Source organism: Macaca thibetana, chromosome 7 (genome assembly GCF_024542745.1).
Source record: "Macaca thibetana thibetana isolate TM-01 chromosome 7, ASM2454274v1, whole genome shotgun sequence".
Lineage (NCBI taxonomy): Eukaryota > Metazoa > Chordata > Mammalia > Primates > Cercopithecidae > Macaca > Macaca thibetana.
This window is the reverse complement of record NC_065584.1, coordinates 149,128,141-149,143,638: the sequence shown is the minus strand read 5'-3', so window position 1 is coordinate 149,143,638 and position 15,498 is coordinate 149,128,141. Positions and strand designations below refer to the sequence as shown.

At 47.6% G+C, this 15,498-nt stretch overlaps 1 protein-coding gene and 1 non-coding gene across 5 annotated transcripts in view; both read right to left on the bottom strand.

Moving 5' to 3' along the window:
• The window catches only part of ZNF609 (zinc finger protein 609), a 241,570-nt gene continuing 226,072 nt past the window's right edge, over nt 1-15,498 (bottom strand). For 3 of the 4 annotated variants that reach the window (XM_050795912.1, XM_050795914.1, XM_050795913.1), the window contains exons 4-10: nt 13,757-13,844; nt 8,900-11,240; nt 6,740-7,106; nt 5,654-5,829; nt 5,150-5,366; nt 4,628-4,706; nt 1-4,323 (exon numbers count right to left, since the gene is read on the bottom strand). In XM_050795912.1, coding sequence (XP_050651869.1) covers nt 4,633-4,706; nt 5,150-5,366; nt 5,654-5,829; nt 6,740-7,106; nt 8,900-11,240; nt 13,757-13,844 — 3,263 coding nt within the window. In that variant the 3' untranslated portion in view covers nt 1-4,323; nt 4,628-4,632. The remainder of the gene's footprint in view (nt 4,324-4,627; nt 4,707-5,149; nt 5,367-5,653; nt 5,830-6,739; nt 7,107-8,899; nt 11,241-13,756; nt 13,845-15,498) is intronic. The other variant, XM_050795915.1, reaches the window with a different exon arrangement.
• LOC126960157 (U6 spliceosomal RNA) lies at nt 13,154-13,260 on the bottom strand. Its single transcript, XR_007727748.1, has one exon. It is a non-coding gene; the product is annotated as a U6 spliceosomal RNA (small nuclear RNA).

Below are 15,498 nucleotides of genomic sequence, written 5' to 3'. Positions count from 1 at the left end.
TTTAAGAACAGGGACATTAAAAACTTTATTCAATAAATACAACAAATAATTTAAAAATATACTTCAATTCCAAAGCCAATTAAGAAGAGGAAGTAGAGAGGGGAAAAAGGGGGGAGGAGGAAGGTAGAGGAAAAGAGAAAGAGGCCAAACAAATGGTTTGGTTGGGCTGTGTTTCAGAGTGTACCACCCTTTAAAATTCTGATCAAATACTCGACCCATAAACCCTTAGCCCTTGTTCTGATGGGGTAGCCACAGAGTCCACCAGCTGGGAATCATCCACTGAGCTCTGGATCAGAGCATTCTAGAGGCTGGAATGTAGGGGGAGTTTTAGGGGTAGTTTCCTGGTCATTCCTAAAACCATCCGTCCTAACTCCCAGGCAGGTTTAAATAGTGCAAACTCTTAGGCAGAGAGCTCCCAGCTGCATAGTTTCACAGGTGAGTTTCCCAAGCCAGGGCCTCCAGGAAACAGGTCCCAGAGTACCCAGGGGTCCAAAGTCACTTCGGTGAATGGAAGGCCAGGGCACAGAGTAAAGCTCCTGGGCTAAGCCACTGGCCAAGCCAGAAAACAATGCTGGGCAGAAAAGGGTTACAAGGCAGGTAGTCTGGACACTGGATTCAACAACTTGCCATCAGCCAGGGAAAGTGAAGCTGAGGATGCATATGGAGCAGGGCCAGGAAGATCAGGAAAGCTGAGGGGGAACAGGAAAGTTGGGAGGGAGGAAGAGGCAGCTCAGCAGCAAACTCCAGGAGAAATAACCAGCAGCCCTCACAGATTTGTGATTGTCTCTTAAAAAGATTTATTTTCTCTTCTTGCCTGAATGTACAAAGGCAAAAAGAGTACAGTTTGTATATATATATATTTATATATATATATAAAAAAACAAGGAACTTGGTAATGTACACTTTACAGAAGGGAAGAATCAGGAAGACTGAAATTAAATCCAACAGAGCAACGCCAATGGAACAAAATCTATGAACAGCAACACTGCCCCTCCAGCCCGGGCCTCCAGCTCGCCCCAACCTGCTCCCAGTGGGAGGGCTGAGCACCAAGGCAAGCGGGTGGGCTGGGGCAGGAGGGGCTGGGGACAGGGCCTGGGAGGGGCTTGATCCCAGGAGGGCCCCATGGTAGGAGATCACTGGAAAGCTTCCTGGGAAGTCCAAATAATAAAACAAACAACAAAGGCCCAGAATTACGGGGCCAACTAGCTGCCCAGTTGCATCTTGGGGGCATCAGAATAGACAAGGGGATGGTAGAGGGTATACGGGATAAGTGACATGGGTGGCCTCAAAACCTGTATACAATACTTTCCTAGCCCTCTGCAGTCTTCACCCGCAACTCTCTAAGTCCTCCCATGGCCCCTTGAAACCTGGAAAGAAGAGACTCAAGAAATCACCATTTCATTTCATAGGGTGCCCTCTTACCCTTCTAAGCGTGTGGTTCTTTGATCTTGTGATGTATGGAGAGAGTTGGGTAAGAGAAGGAAATTTCATACATGTACATGTACAAGGCAGGAAAAGGGGATGAAGGAAACTGCCATACCTTAAAATGAGGAAGTAGTTGATGTGGATCTTAAAGAGCAGCTCTCCAAGCCTTGCCTGATCTATCTGGGGATGAGGCCCCCTCTCTCTTCAGCTTCTCCTCGATGGGAAGCCCAGGGAGCAATGTCTGTGAGGGCCTGGGCAGGGGTGGCTCAGAGACAGGCTTGGTCTGGTGGTCTTGGCCCTTGGTAGCAAATTTTTCCAGCCTTTGTTTGTGGGGTGGGATAGGATGGGGATCCCTGCTGAGCATCTCATCCCTCTGACTAGATCATGGATGCCACAGGTAGCTCCCACCTGTGTTTCTCCTCCCCATGTAGAGGTGGACAGCAAATCTTTCACTCAGCACTTGTCAAGAATCTCCACAGCTGCTGCTTCATGTTATTTTGGAGGGAAGACTAGGCCTGGCAAGCATCAGGATCTGCCATTGAGGCTTTCACCTGCTCTTCTGAGCAGCTCCTACTCTTCAGGGAGACTTGGATATGAGGATCAAAGAGCCAAATATTTAAGAAGAAAATTTAAAAAGGAAAAGAAAAACCTGTTCTCTTCTGGAGAACCCAAGGCTGCCCAGAGGAAGTTCATCCTCTGTTACAGAACGAGTGGAAAGGGCAGGAATGCAGGGCCATACCTGCCCAATGCAAAAGAAAATTACTCCAAACGGTTTCTTTACAATATGTACAGAGTATGCTGCAGGCCAGTGCCACAGATACAAAACACACAACAATATTTTAAAACAAACAGGAACAGAGAGGGGCCCTTGGCTCCACCTCACAGGAGCTCCAGGAGGGCATAATCAGGCCGAAATTCAGTCACCCTCTTGGTTGAGGGGACTCAGGTGAGGTGGGGTGAAGGTGTCTGCACTAGCTACTTCCATGGAGGAAAGGGAGGTCACTGCTCAGAGCACTGCCCACGAGGGCAGCAGGAGGCAGAGGGAATATGATGAGTATGAGGGAGGTTGTTTTGGGGCCCTGCCAAGAGGTTTAAAACAATGGTTTTTGGGGAGGGCTCAGAACCCAAATTGAACAAAAATGAGGACGTAGACACCTAGGGGAAAGGCCTGTAGATCAGAGGGGATCCTCTTGAGCAGATGGTGACCCTAAGCCTCTCATGTGTAGGGTTCCAGGGTCCTTGGAAATCAAGTACTACTGGGCATTGTGCTTACTGTCCCGTTTCCCATTCTCCAAACTGAGTCGGAGCAGTACCTGCTCCTAGTCATTTTTGGCACTCTGGTCACACACTCCCTTTTCCAGCCTACGCTGGTGTCTGTCAGTCTTTACCTCTCTCAATCCAGAGGGTCATGGAAAGACAGGAGGGGAGAATAGAGGGATGATACCTCAAAAGCCAAGTAAGCTAAAGCTCCCCACACCTTGGGGAAGACATGACCCCAATAAAGCTATCAAATCATCCTCACTTTCCCAGTACAAAGAGCATAAAGCTTCCATTGGGAGACTGCATTTCTAAGGAGAGCAGAGAAATGTTGGCTGCCTCAAAGCACAGCTCCACTGAGTACATTCTGAGACTCTAACGTAATGGCTTGGATGTGTTATCCCAGGGTCTAAGGAACAAATAACCTCCCACGGCCAGTGGCCCCTCAAACAAAATATGTGTTACCAAGAAACACAGCTTATATTGGCCCATATGGAAGTTATAGACTGAGCTATATAAAATCATGTACTTGTAGACAGAGGAATTAGGCTGTATACATTTGTGGCCCCAAATGAGGAAGATATCAGATGGCTAGATGACAGTACATCTCCAAGAACTGCTGGGTGCTCCCAGGGGCTGCCTTCTGGGCCTTGCCCTAAGGTGACCTGGCAGACTCCTCATGCTGGGGAGAATACTAGTTTATCTGCCTGAGGCTTAAGAGCCAAGCAGTGGAAAAGAAGAGGCAAGACCAGTGTGGGGATCCCCCTGGGAAAGGCACCAAGGGGTTAGGAGGGAAGGGAAAAGGGCAAGGAGTTGGGGAATAAGAAGCAGCAGGACTTAGTGGGGACGCAGGTTCTACTTCACAGATGCCATTCATGCTCCAGCACCAGCTTGCTCCCAGTGTCCCTGGGGAGCCCTGTGCTGGTGGTAGAACCCCTGCCCCCGCCTCACAGGCAGCTCAAGGCCATATTGGGGCAGATGTCTTGGTCTTCCTTTCCAGGCTAGGTTGTGAGCGTTTACATGTGCTCATGTAAATGGGGAGAAGTCTCCACATTTGAAGACCTTGTTTTCACAATTACGTAGAAAACAACCCCCAATTTCTTTCCTGAGATTCTAGTTCCTCCACATGCTGCCAATTCCCAGGGTGCAAAGCACTAGGGAGATGCAGAATCTGGTGATGGTGGTAATGATGGTGAGGGGTATGGCTGCTGTGCTGTCTTCAGACCTTACCCAGTGCTTGGGGGTGGGGGTCCCTCCCTGGTGGGCGGGGGGGCTGGCACTGCTCTGGCAGCAGACCAAGGGCTTGGGGAACAGAGCGGTGGCTTCTCTGGGCTGAGGCCATGTTCCCCTGGTTGCTTCCCGTGCCTTCATCTCCACAGAGGCCACAACAGTCATGACTGTGGCTGAGAGAATAAATATTTTTGCTAAGTACCAGCTCTCCTGCTCCTGAGGAAGATGGAGGGTCAGGTAGTGCAGAGGTCTGGTGGAGGTGAGATAGCCAAGGGTCTGCCTTCAGTCATGGAGGAAACGGCAAACAGGATGATCAACACCATTTAACTGATGTCTAAATGGCACCTTCAGCACCTCCTTGGGTGAGCCAGTCCGGGCCCATGAAGCTGATTTTATCCGGGCACTTGATGTCTGCAAGGGAAACATGGACAGATAACCAGGCACTCAGCCTGTTGGTAAAACAACCACGAGGTGGCACTCCAAGAAAATGAACTGCAGGAGTGGCCAGTACTGGTCCCTAGGGGACACTGTGTTCCACAGGTCCTCTCAGAGGCACATGGCTTCATGGGAGACTCTTGTACAAGAGGCTTGGCCAGGGTTCTATGGATTCCAGACTGCTGACCCCTCAGAGCTATTCCTCACCTAGGGATTCTGTGATCCAGGTAGCAACTATCCCAGCTTTACGTGTTGCCCCAAATTAACAAAAGTTACTTACCATTCTCACCTCCTGGGGGGTGGGTAGAGTGAGGGAGTTGAGCCTTGTTGGCTGGCAACAATGGCTGTAGAAGAAAGCCCTGAGTGAGCAGGAGAACATGTTAGTGCAGCACTCACAGAAACCTTCCATTAACCATTTTCCCTGAGTTTTGGGGTGCTGACAGAAAAAAAAAATCTGATACTCAGCCAGATATATTTGCTGGAGATAGATAATAAGGCTGTATTTCTCAGCTGATTGTTTCTCTTTGCCTTTGGGGAACACCTGTTCCATATTCTTCTGAATATCAAGGCTAGTATTCTGGAGGAATTTAAGAGTCCCCAAACTCCAAAGGAGGAATAAATATCATATGCTTTAATGACAGCAGGAGGTTAGGACTGTGTACAGATTAGAAGCTCAAAAAAAAAAAAAATTAAAAAAGGATTCTTATGAGGCAGGGAGGAGGGTCCTAGCTGTGGACATACTACTGGGATGAAGATAAACAAAACAAGACAAAACAACAGGTGGTAGGGAAAATAGGCTTACCTGCTGCATAGGGTAAGTTGTACTGTGCTGGGAGCAACGAGTACCCCAAGTGGTGGTGGTGGTGGTGTGTGGACATCAGGCGCTGGGAAGGAGAGGTGCGGGGCCGGTCAACACTCCGTTCACCCCCACCTGCTCCCCCAACGCTGCTACAGCTGCCAGCACCCCCAACCACCCCACAGCCTCCTCGATCTCTCTCCTGAGAAGTTTTATCACTTATCTGGAAAGGAAACCAGAGACACAAAAGCACTATAGTGAGACACACATACATACAACCACACACACACACACAAACACCCACACATGAGTGAGATGCCCAGGGTGCCACCTTATGACCCCTAAAAGTGCAAGACATGTAAGAATCAAGAAGATGCCCTGGGGGCTGCCAATGTCAAGTCAGCCAAGCTGCACTGTGGTCAGGACCTGAACTTGCCCACCTTCTCCCAGACTCTGGATCTGGCCTTACTGGTCTTTGGGTAACAGCCAGCGTCCCTGTACTTCTCTTACCGTGGGAGACTTGCTCTTGTAGTGACTGGCATGCTGCTGCAAGATGTCCAGGGCTTTGGACTCTGAGCTGGATTTACAACTGACACTGGGGCTGGCTCGTGCCTTGTCAGCATCTTCACCACCTGAGACCTTGCTGCCATATGGAGAAAAAGAGTAGCTGGAAGGCAGGTAGGAACCTGTGGAAGGAGAAATCAAACATTCAAAGAGATGGGAGAGGTAGAGGAAGCTCTGCTTTAGTGAGCTTGATTAGGCGGGCATCAGCTTTCCAAGGCACAGGCTGAGGTATTTTCTAACATAGTGTCTTTGGCTGAGACTGCTGGCTTGACCTTTCCTTACTGAGCTCTACAGGAAAAATTAGCTAAGGGATATTAGGAACACAGCCCTGTTTCCTGCAGCCAACTTCCATAGATCCGATACTGTTCTTTGAACTGGTCTCAGATTCTTCTTGGAGAAGTGCTATGATAAAGTGGAAAGATCACAGGATCTGGAGTTAGAGCCTTGGGTTCAAAACCTTATTCTGAGACTTACCAGCGTGGTAACCTTGAACAAATAAATAACTGTTTTGAGCTTCAATTTCTTCATCATCAAAAATGAAGATACCAATACTTATTACTTAAGGTGATGGGGAGGATTTAAAAAGATAATATGCATAAATCTCAGAGGACAGCGCCTGGCTGTCAGGGAGCACCCAACAAATGCAACTGTGATTTTTATATTGACAGGTGTGAGTGACAGGGAGAAAGGAACGCCTCAAGGGTAAGAAATTTCCTATTTCTGTTTGAAACGCTTACTTCTATTTAGAGTGTGCTTTATAATAATGTCACCAGAATGTTGAGACTATTTAGGCTGCTGTAGGAAGCTGGAAGCTCTAAGGAGTGAGACTAAAGAGGCTAAAGACTATCATGGGTCATTCAAGGAACTATGGGTTAGGGTGGCTACCTCATAGAACGACTCAGTGAAAAAAGGGCTGTCATCTAAGTGAGCCTCAATATGCCTTGGGGCTGAGCAAGAAAACTCTGGATGTGAAATCTGTGCTTCATTCCCCCTTCCAGTGAATGGAATAGCGGCTGGCACTTGGTGCTATACCTGGGTAGTTCTGCATCATCACAGCAGGCATGCTCCGGTAGCTGGGGTGGTTGGGGTCGTAGGACTGACTGTAGGAATAGCCGTGCATGTAGGGGATGTAGGACTGGTGCTGGGTGAGTGGGGAGGACACAGGCACATGGACACTTGGCCGGGGCTCCTTGCTCCCAAGGCGAGACTCCTCCGACGTGGGCAGCTTGCAGTCACTACTTGTGCTTTCCTTCCCATCTTCCTTGGGGACAGAGTCCTTACTCCGACTCCTTTCCTCCTTCAATTTGCGGTCCCGCTCCTCCTTCCACCGCTCATCCTCTGACTTGATGTCTGAGTACTTGGCAGGATAAACATATGTCCACATCCGGGGCTCTGCCTCCTACAAAAATCACAGAACAACGACTGGGTGTTGTAGAGATAAGACAGATATATTTCAAGCTCAAGGTCCCAGTAGAATCACCAGAGCAGATAATTACTAGACACCTGGGGCAGAGTAGGATCTTGGCCTCTATTGATCTTGTTTATATTCCAACTCTGCTCCCTTTTGGTTAAAAAGCCCCCGCCCCCACCTCTGCACCCACCCACAGGGAACAAGATGGGGCAGGGGGAGAAAAGGAAAATCCGTCCATGTATCAGTGGATGTTTTCTAGGTAAGAACAAACATTCTGGGGAAATGATTGAAATAGGAGAGGCTGCCCCTTCCAAGATGTTTAGGTTGTTTCACTATTTCAGAGCATGCTCAGTGAGGTGGAAAGCTTGTAAGTGACACTCAGATCGGAGGAGGGAGGGAGGCATAACTATTATACCAAGAGGGAAGGGAAGACATTCTAAGTCTCATGAGCAGAGCAAGATATGAGATTCCAAGTTCCTAGTTCTAACTCAACCTATAAAATCCTTGTTAAAGAAACTCAGTAACTGAGTATACTTTGTACCCACTCTAAAAAATAGAGAGACCATCAATACCTCATTTCACAGGAACCAAACAGTGGAAGAAACACAGACAAGGAATCGAGATACCTTGGTTCTAATCCTGGCTTGGCTAGTGAGGTCTTAAGAAACCCTAGACAAGGCCGGGCGCGGTGGCTCAAGCCTGTAATCCCAGCACTTTGGGAGGCCGAGACGGGCGGATCACGAGGTCAGGAGATCGAGACCATCCTGGCTAACATGGTGAAACCCTGTCTCTACTAAAAAATACAAAAAAACTAGCCGGGTGAGGTGGCGGGCGCCTGTAGTCCCAGCTACTCAGGAGGCTGAGGCAGGAGAATGGCGTGAACCCGGGAGGCGGAGCTTGCAGTGAGCTGAGATCCGGCCACAGCACTCCAGCCTGGGTGACAGAGCGAGACTCCGTCTCAAAAAAAAAAAAAAAATAAAAAAAAAATAAAGAAACCCTAGACAAATTAAGGTAACTTGTCTGGGCCTTTCTTGTCAAATGGAAAAAACACCTGCTATGGATATAAAAGTGCTTTTTAAAAAACATTAATATGAATCCCAGTGCTTTGGGAGGCTGAGGCGGGAAGACTGCTTGAGGCCAGGAGTTCAAGACCAGCCTGGGCAACATAGTAAGACCTCTCTCTACAAAAAATTAAAACATCTGGGTGTGGTGGCATGCATCTGTAGTCCTGGTTAATTGGGAGGCTGAGGCAGGAAGATTGCTTGGGCCTAGGAGTTGGAAATTGCTGTGAGCTATGACTATGTCATTGCATTCCAGCCTGGGCAATAGAGAGGGACTCTGGTCTCTATAAAAACATAAAAATAAAAAAATTGACTGGGTGCAGTGGCTCATGTCTGTAATCCCAGCACTTTGGGAGGCTGAGGCAGGTGGATTACTTGAGGTCAGGAGTTTGAGACCAGCCTGACCAACATAGTGAAGCCGCATCTCTACTAAAAATACAAAAAAAAATTAGCTGGGTGTGGTGAACGTTGCAGTGAGCCAAGATAGCACCACTGCACTCTAGCCTGGGCAACAGAGTGAGACTCCCATCTTGAAAAAATAACATTAAAATAAAATAAAAAACATTAAAACGGTTTATAAAGGTAAAGAATCCTTAAGATTACACATCTCTCCTGCTAATCTCAATTCCGTTGAACCCCTATATAAGGACAGCCCTTATTTGTGAGGAAGACAGATGATTATCATACGGTATTTCCACTTCCTCCCAGAGCAACGGTTACCTGTCGGTACCAGAGTATTGGATCCACCTCTGCCTGTCGACCACACTCAGCGCCTGTCTTGGCCTCAGAGGCCTCCTTGCTTAGGTGGCTGGCATCACTCAGCTTCACTTTAAGGCCTTCAGGGGCCTGGCCTGGGAGTTTTGAAGAGTCATCTAACTTGGGAATGATGACTGATTTGGCTGAGTCAGCCCCTGGCTCCTTGGCCTTGCCAGGTCCTGACTTCACAAGGTCTGTCAGGCTGGGGGCCTTGGTGAGAGTTGGTGGAATTGACGGCTTTTGCTTCCACTCTTCCTTGAGTGCTGCCTCACGCTCCTTCAGGCCCATCTCTGCCTTCTTGTCCACTCCCCGCTGCTGCTGCTCTAAGCTCTGGCGTTTCTGCTGTTCTTCGTACTGCTGCCGGTAAGCCGTGTTAGTGCTCAGAAGGTGGGTGTGGTAACTCTGGTCGCTGTAGCCATAGGGGGGCACATAGGCATACTGGTTATAGTACAGGGACTGCATATACATGTTGGGACGCTGCTGGATGACCGAGGGCTGCTGACTGGAACTGCTCAGCTCGGGCTTCTTTTCCTCACAAACATCGTTCTTCACTTTTCCTTCAATGCTCTCAGGTTCCTCATCCTTTTTTGTCTTCAGGGCCTGGCTCTCCACTCCTGCCTGGCTGCTGGGGTTCAGAGCCCCAGGGCTGGACTGTGCGTAGCTTGGAGAATAGTAACTCTCAAAGCCTTGGTAATATGGTGAGTCTTTGCTCTGAGGCTGAGGGGGAAAAAGAGTTTTCTTAGCCCCTTCTTTAACCAACTGTTCAGCATCCTTTGATTTGACACTGTCTACCTTGCCCTCCCCATCCTCCCCAGCATCAGAGATGTCAGAGTATGCAGGGCTGTTGGTTTTGACTGAGCTGGCTTCAGCTCCATTCTGGGTCACTACATGTAAGGGAGTCAGGGGCTGAGTAGGAGTAGTGTTTTCAAGGCGGCTACTTCCTCCAATGGAAGGGCTAGGGGCATTATCTGTGAAACTGTAGATCTTGTCGGCTTCAGCCTTGATGCTAGCCAGTCGGCTTTGGTGGGGATCTGATGAGCCATTTAGGAGTCCCTCCATTTTCATCCCATCTCCTGAAGATTCCCTGAATGGACTTTTGCCTTCTTCTACTCGACACACCTTCCCAGGGGTCAGAGGACTTTCAAGTTCCTTTGAAGATTCCTTCTTTTTTTTGTCTTTCTTTTTCTTGTCCTTGGCTGGAGTCAAGGCAGGGTTGACTGTGAAAGGTTCTCCCATAACAGTGGGCTTGGGCTGAATGGGCTTGAGTTGGGGACTGTTGGGCATGGCTTGTGCCACTGTGGCGGTCAAGCCTGAGGAAGAGCCTGGGCTCGCTGCTGTGAAGGTGGCTGTCTGGAAGGTGTAGATTTGCTGTGGGGGGATGGCAGGGGCAATGGGACGGGCTGACTTTAAGCTCTTGGAAGGAATCTTTTCAGGTTTTAAACTAGAGGGTTTTTTACATTTTTCTTTTTCCATACACTTCCTTTCTAAAGAATCAAAGGCATCATTGCTTGTTTCATCCATCACTGAGGGTCCATCATCAGAGCCATCATTGGACAAGGCCCCAAGGTCTGTGTCCCCTTCCCCAATCAACTTTTTCTTACAGAGGCCTTTTGTGCTGAATTTGCTTGAGGGAGAAGGGCTGTGGGGCTCTACAAGTCGAACTTTGGGGGTAGCTGAGCGGGCAGGGGACAAGGAACCTTTTTGTGAGACAGATGCACCATTGCAGCTCCCGAGATCTGCATGGAGAATAGGTTCCTCTCCGTACTCACTGTCCCCATCCGCTTCCGGCTTGCTGTCATCATCTGTATGGGCATGAGCTTGGTGGTACTTAAGTCCATTGATGTGCTTGTACTTCTTGTTGCAGTTTGGGTGGGGACAGTCAATCAGGACTGGGGAGGGACAGTTTCTGTCCAGAACAGTGGGTTCTACCTTGGTCCCAGGAAGGGGGCCAGTGGCTGAGCCCATGGAATTAGTACGGACACGCTTGCTCCCTTTGGAGTCCTCTGAGCTAGAGTTCAGCTCCATGTCTGAAAGGGGTTTGTTTTTCCGCTTATTAGCTGAGGAAGGGCTGGCCTTGACATCCTCAGAAGTGCTGCTGGCAGGTGGGCGATGCTCTGAAGAATTCTGGCTGCCCCGTCGGCCTTTGCTATTGGCTCCTGCCCGGGTTTTGCTGCTGCTACTGGTCCCTTTGCTGTCAGAGGCTGTGGCTGTCTCATTGACAGGAGTGTTACTGTTGGGACGCATGCGTTTGCCTCTACCCCGACCATTGCGCATTTCCAGGTCACTGGTCGGGGAGTCACAGAACCTTGGCAAAGGATAAACACAACAGGATATTATTAAGAAGAGAAAACATCTTCAAACCAGTTTAGCTGTAGGCTCCAGAACTGTCCAGATGGTGACTATCATTTTCAATGAATATGATTTGTTAAAAGAAATTCTGATTGGGAACTGCACTAATGGTGAACTCCTGGGATGCATGTTAGCTGCAAATTATTCTCCAACATTTACCTCTAAAGCCATGCAGTCTGTTCCATAAGACAGTCATGTCTACATTTCCTATATACAGCCATAGTCATGGTTTCAGAAAATTGAGGCCAGGCATGCTAAGTGACTTGTCCAAGGTAACATCATTGATTGATGGCAACATATGACAAGACTGTAGCTCTATCTTTAGCCCAATGCCTTTTTCTTACATACCTCACTATGAAGATATAGAAAGGTAGAACAAAGCACCTATCCATTTAAGAGTTCCCTAAACATCAGATATAACCAAGAGTACACGAGTTCTTTGAATGTCTGGAGATCTGCACCTAGGGGTCATTCCTCATAGGCCCTAAAGTAGCTTTTCATGGAGCTTAAAACACTGCTTAGAATTAAACCTTTAGCTAAGATTGGTTCCCTTGTAGATCTAAAGATGGTTTTGACTCTCTTGTCCCAGGGGGCAACGGGAGTAGGTTGTTTCTAAGACAGTAGGAACCAAAGCTATTGCAGAAAAAAGGCAAATTTTGTCAAATACCTCCTTCGGGTTCTCAGAACAGTCCTACTGTAAAGCTACTTATTGCTTCCCTGTTATCAACCTACTCACTCAGCTCCTATCTCTCTGGATTCTTGTATGCCCAAAGCAGAAATAAGTCCTTCCAATAGGTTTCTCAGAAATGCAAAGGGAGGGTGTAAAGAACTTTACTAACTTGTTTTAGCTCATCTGCTTCTGATTCTTATCAGGGCAACTATTATGGTCTGAATATAGTCTTTTTTTTTTTTTGAGACGGAGTGTTGCTCTGTCGCCCAGGCTGGAGTGCAGTGGAGCGATCTAGGCTCAATGCAACCTCCGCCTCCTGCGTTCAAGCAATTCTCCTGCCTCAGCCTCCCCAGTAGCTGGGATTATAGGCATCCGCCACCACGCCCGGCTAATTTTTGTATTTTTAGTAGAGACAGGGTTTCACCATGTTGACCAGGCTGGTTTCGACCTGCCTGACCTCAGGTGATCCACCCGCCTCAGCCTCCCAAAGTGCTGGGATTACAGGCGTGAGCCACCACGCCCAGCCTAAACATAGTCTTATAAAAGTCTAAGCCTCTAGAAACCTGGCCCAGCATCTCTGAAAATTAGGAGGCATAAATAGCCCTCGGTAGAGCCTAATCACATCTGAGAAAAGGAGAGTGGTATGGAATCAAGAACTTTACAATACTTTTCCTTGGGACATTTCTGCCTATCTTAGTTTCATGGGAACAATGGGCAGATGAAGGTTTAAGATACTTTTCGTAAAAGAACTGTCCAGATAGTAACTACCATTTTCAATGAATATGATTCAATAAAGGAACTTGTGACTGCATGGGAATGGCATTAATTGGTAAGCTCCTAGGATGTTACGTGCATGTTAGTTGTAAATTACCCCCAATGCCTGGGTTCCCCAAACCCTGACAAACTGGGTACTAATATTAGGAACAAGCTATTAGGTGCCATTGATTGAAATATCCATCTAAAGGTCAAATTGCAACATGAAAAGGTCCTTGTGAAACCCATATGTTCTAGTAGAGTTTATAAAACTAAACATGTTCTTGAGTTCAAATTTCTGAGAAATAGCTACTATCAATGAATGTTTGCTCACCCATGGTTAGATGGTCTCAAGGTGGCTTTAATAATTCCAGTCAAAGGCTTAAATAGGATTTTCTCCCCATTCCCCCAATGCATCCCCTCAACAATTTTTTTTTGCTAATTTTAAAAATATGGAACACTTCACAAATTTGCATGTCACCCTTGTGCAGGGGTCATGTTAATCTTTTCTGTATTGTTCCAATTTTAGTATATGTACCTCTGAAGTGAGCACCCCCTGAACACTTTCATACACAATTCATCCTCTTTTTTTTTTTTTTTTGAGATGGAGTTTCGCTTTTTGTTGCCCAGGCTGGAGTACAATGGCGCGATCTTGGCTCACTGCAACCTCCGCCTCCTGGCTTCAAGTGATTCTCCTGCCTCAGCCTCTCGAGTAGCTGGGATTACAGGCATGCAACACCACACCTGGCTAATTTTGTATTTTTAGTAGAGATGGGGTTTCTCCATGTTGGTCAGGCTAGTCTTGAACTCCCGATCTCAGGTGATCTGCCCGCCTCAGCCTCCCAAAGTGCAGGGATTACAGGCGTGAGCCACTGCGCCCAGCCATTCAGTCTTCTTGAATGTCAGATAAATACAGTGCTTTCCCTGGTTATCTACACCATCGTGTCCCTTAAAAGCTGGGTGTACAATTCTAGCAGGATAAAAGTATAAGAGATCACCAATTAGAATGGTTCAGACTTAATATAAACTAAATAGCTGTAAGTGCTTACCTTGGGGGTGCCCAATCATGTCGTGTGCAGTCAAGGAGTGTACCTACATATGTCTTGTTCCTCCACGTTACATTTACCACCAACATCCCTGGAAAATAAGAGCACATAGATATAGACGAGACACACCCCATTTGCCACTGAGAAGAGTATTCTTTTGTCAGCACTGTGACTTCTATAAAAGGGTTAAGGAGGTGCTCTGGGTACCAACGGGACAAATAGGATTGGGCCAGAATAGTTCCATAGGAATTGCCTACAATGCTACTGAGGCCCCTTAGGATGGTTAACAGTTGTAAAGACTTCATGGTTTTGTCAAGACACATTTTATTTTTATTTTTGGAGATGGTCTTGCTCTGCTGCCCAGGCTGGAGTGCCTCAAGCGATTGTCCACCTCAGTCTCCCAAGTAGCTGGGACCACAGGAGCATGTCACCACACCTCGATAATTAAAAAAAAATGTTTTTGGCCAGGAGTGGTGGCTCACACCTGTAATCCCAGTACTTTGGGAGGCTAAGGTAGACAGATCACTTGTGGCCAGGAGCTCAAGATCAGCCTGACCAATATGGGAAAACCTGTCTCTACTAAAATTACAAAAATTAGCCGGGCATGCTGGCGCGTGCCTGTAATCCCAGCTACTCAGGAGGCTGAGGCAGGAGAATCGCTTGAACCCAGGAGGCGGAGTTTGCAGTGAGACGAGATTGCGCCACTGCACTCCAGCCTGGGTGACAGAGTGAGACTCCATCTCAAAAAAAGAAAAAAAAAAAAAAAAAAGCTTTTGATTAGGTAATATAGCCTTACTCCAAAATTCAAAAGGTAGCCCCCACTCGCCCCTGCAAAAAAAAAAAAAAAAAATCCCCAACAAACTCTAATATAAAATTAAGTGTCGGCCGGGCGCGGTGGCTCAAGCCTGTAATCCCAGCCCTTTGGGAGGCCGAGGCGGGTGGATCACGAGGTCAGGAGATCGAGACCATCCTGGCTAACATGATGAAACCCCGTCTCTACTAAAAATACAAAAAGCTAGCCGGGCGTGGTGGCGGGCGCCTGTAGTCCCAGCTACTCGGAGGCTGAGGCGGGAGAATGGCGTGAACCCGGGAGGTGGAGCTTGCAGTGAGCCGATATCGCGCCACTGCACTCCAGCCTGGGCGACAGAGCGAGACTCCGTCTCAAAAAAAAAAAAAAAAAAAAAAAAAAAAAAAAGTGTCCAGTGGGCCGGGCGTGGTGGCTCAAGCCTGTAATCCCAGCACTTTGGGAGGCCGAGATGGGCGGATCACGAGGTCAGGAGATTGAGACCATCCTGGCTAACACGGTGAAACACCGTCTCTACTAAAAAATACAAAAAACTAGCCGGGCGAGGTGGCGGGTGCCTGTAGTCCCAGCTACTCGGGAGGCTGAGGCAGGAGAATGGTGTAAACCTGGGTTTACGCTGAGATCCGGCCACTGCACCCCAGCCTGGGTGACAGAGCGAGACTCCGTCTCAAAAAAAAAAAAAAAAGAAGTGTCCCTTCCATAACTGTTCTTCAGTCTTCCAGCTCTCCTACTTGGAAATATCCAAAAGTATTCCACAGATATTTTATATGTATATATGCAAATATGTTCATACATTCTTCCTTAAATGATAGCAATATACATACAATGTTCTGCACACTGCTTTTTTCATGTACCCAAATATTTTGGATCATTCCATATGTGTAGACAGAGAGCTACTTCATTCTTTTTTTTTTTTTTTTTTTTTTTTTTTTTTTTTGAG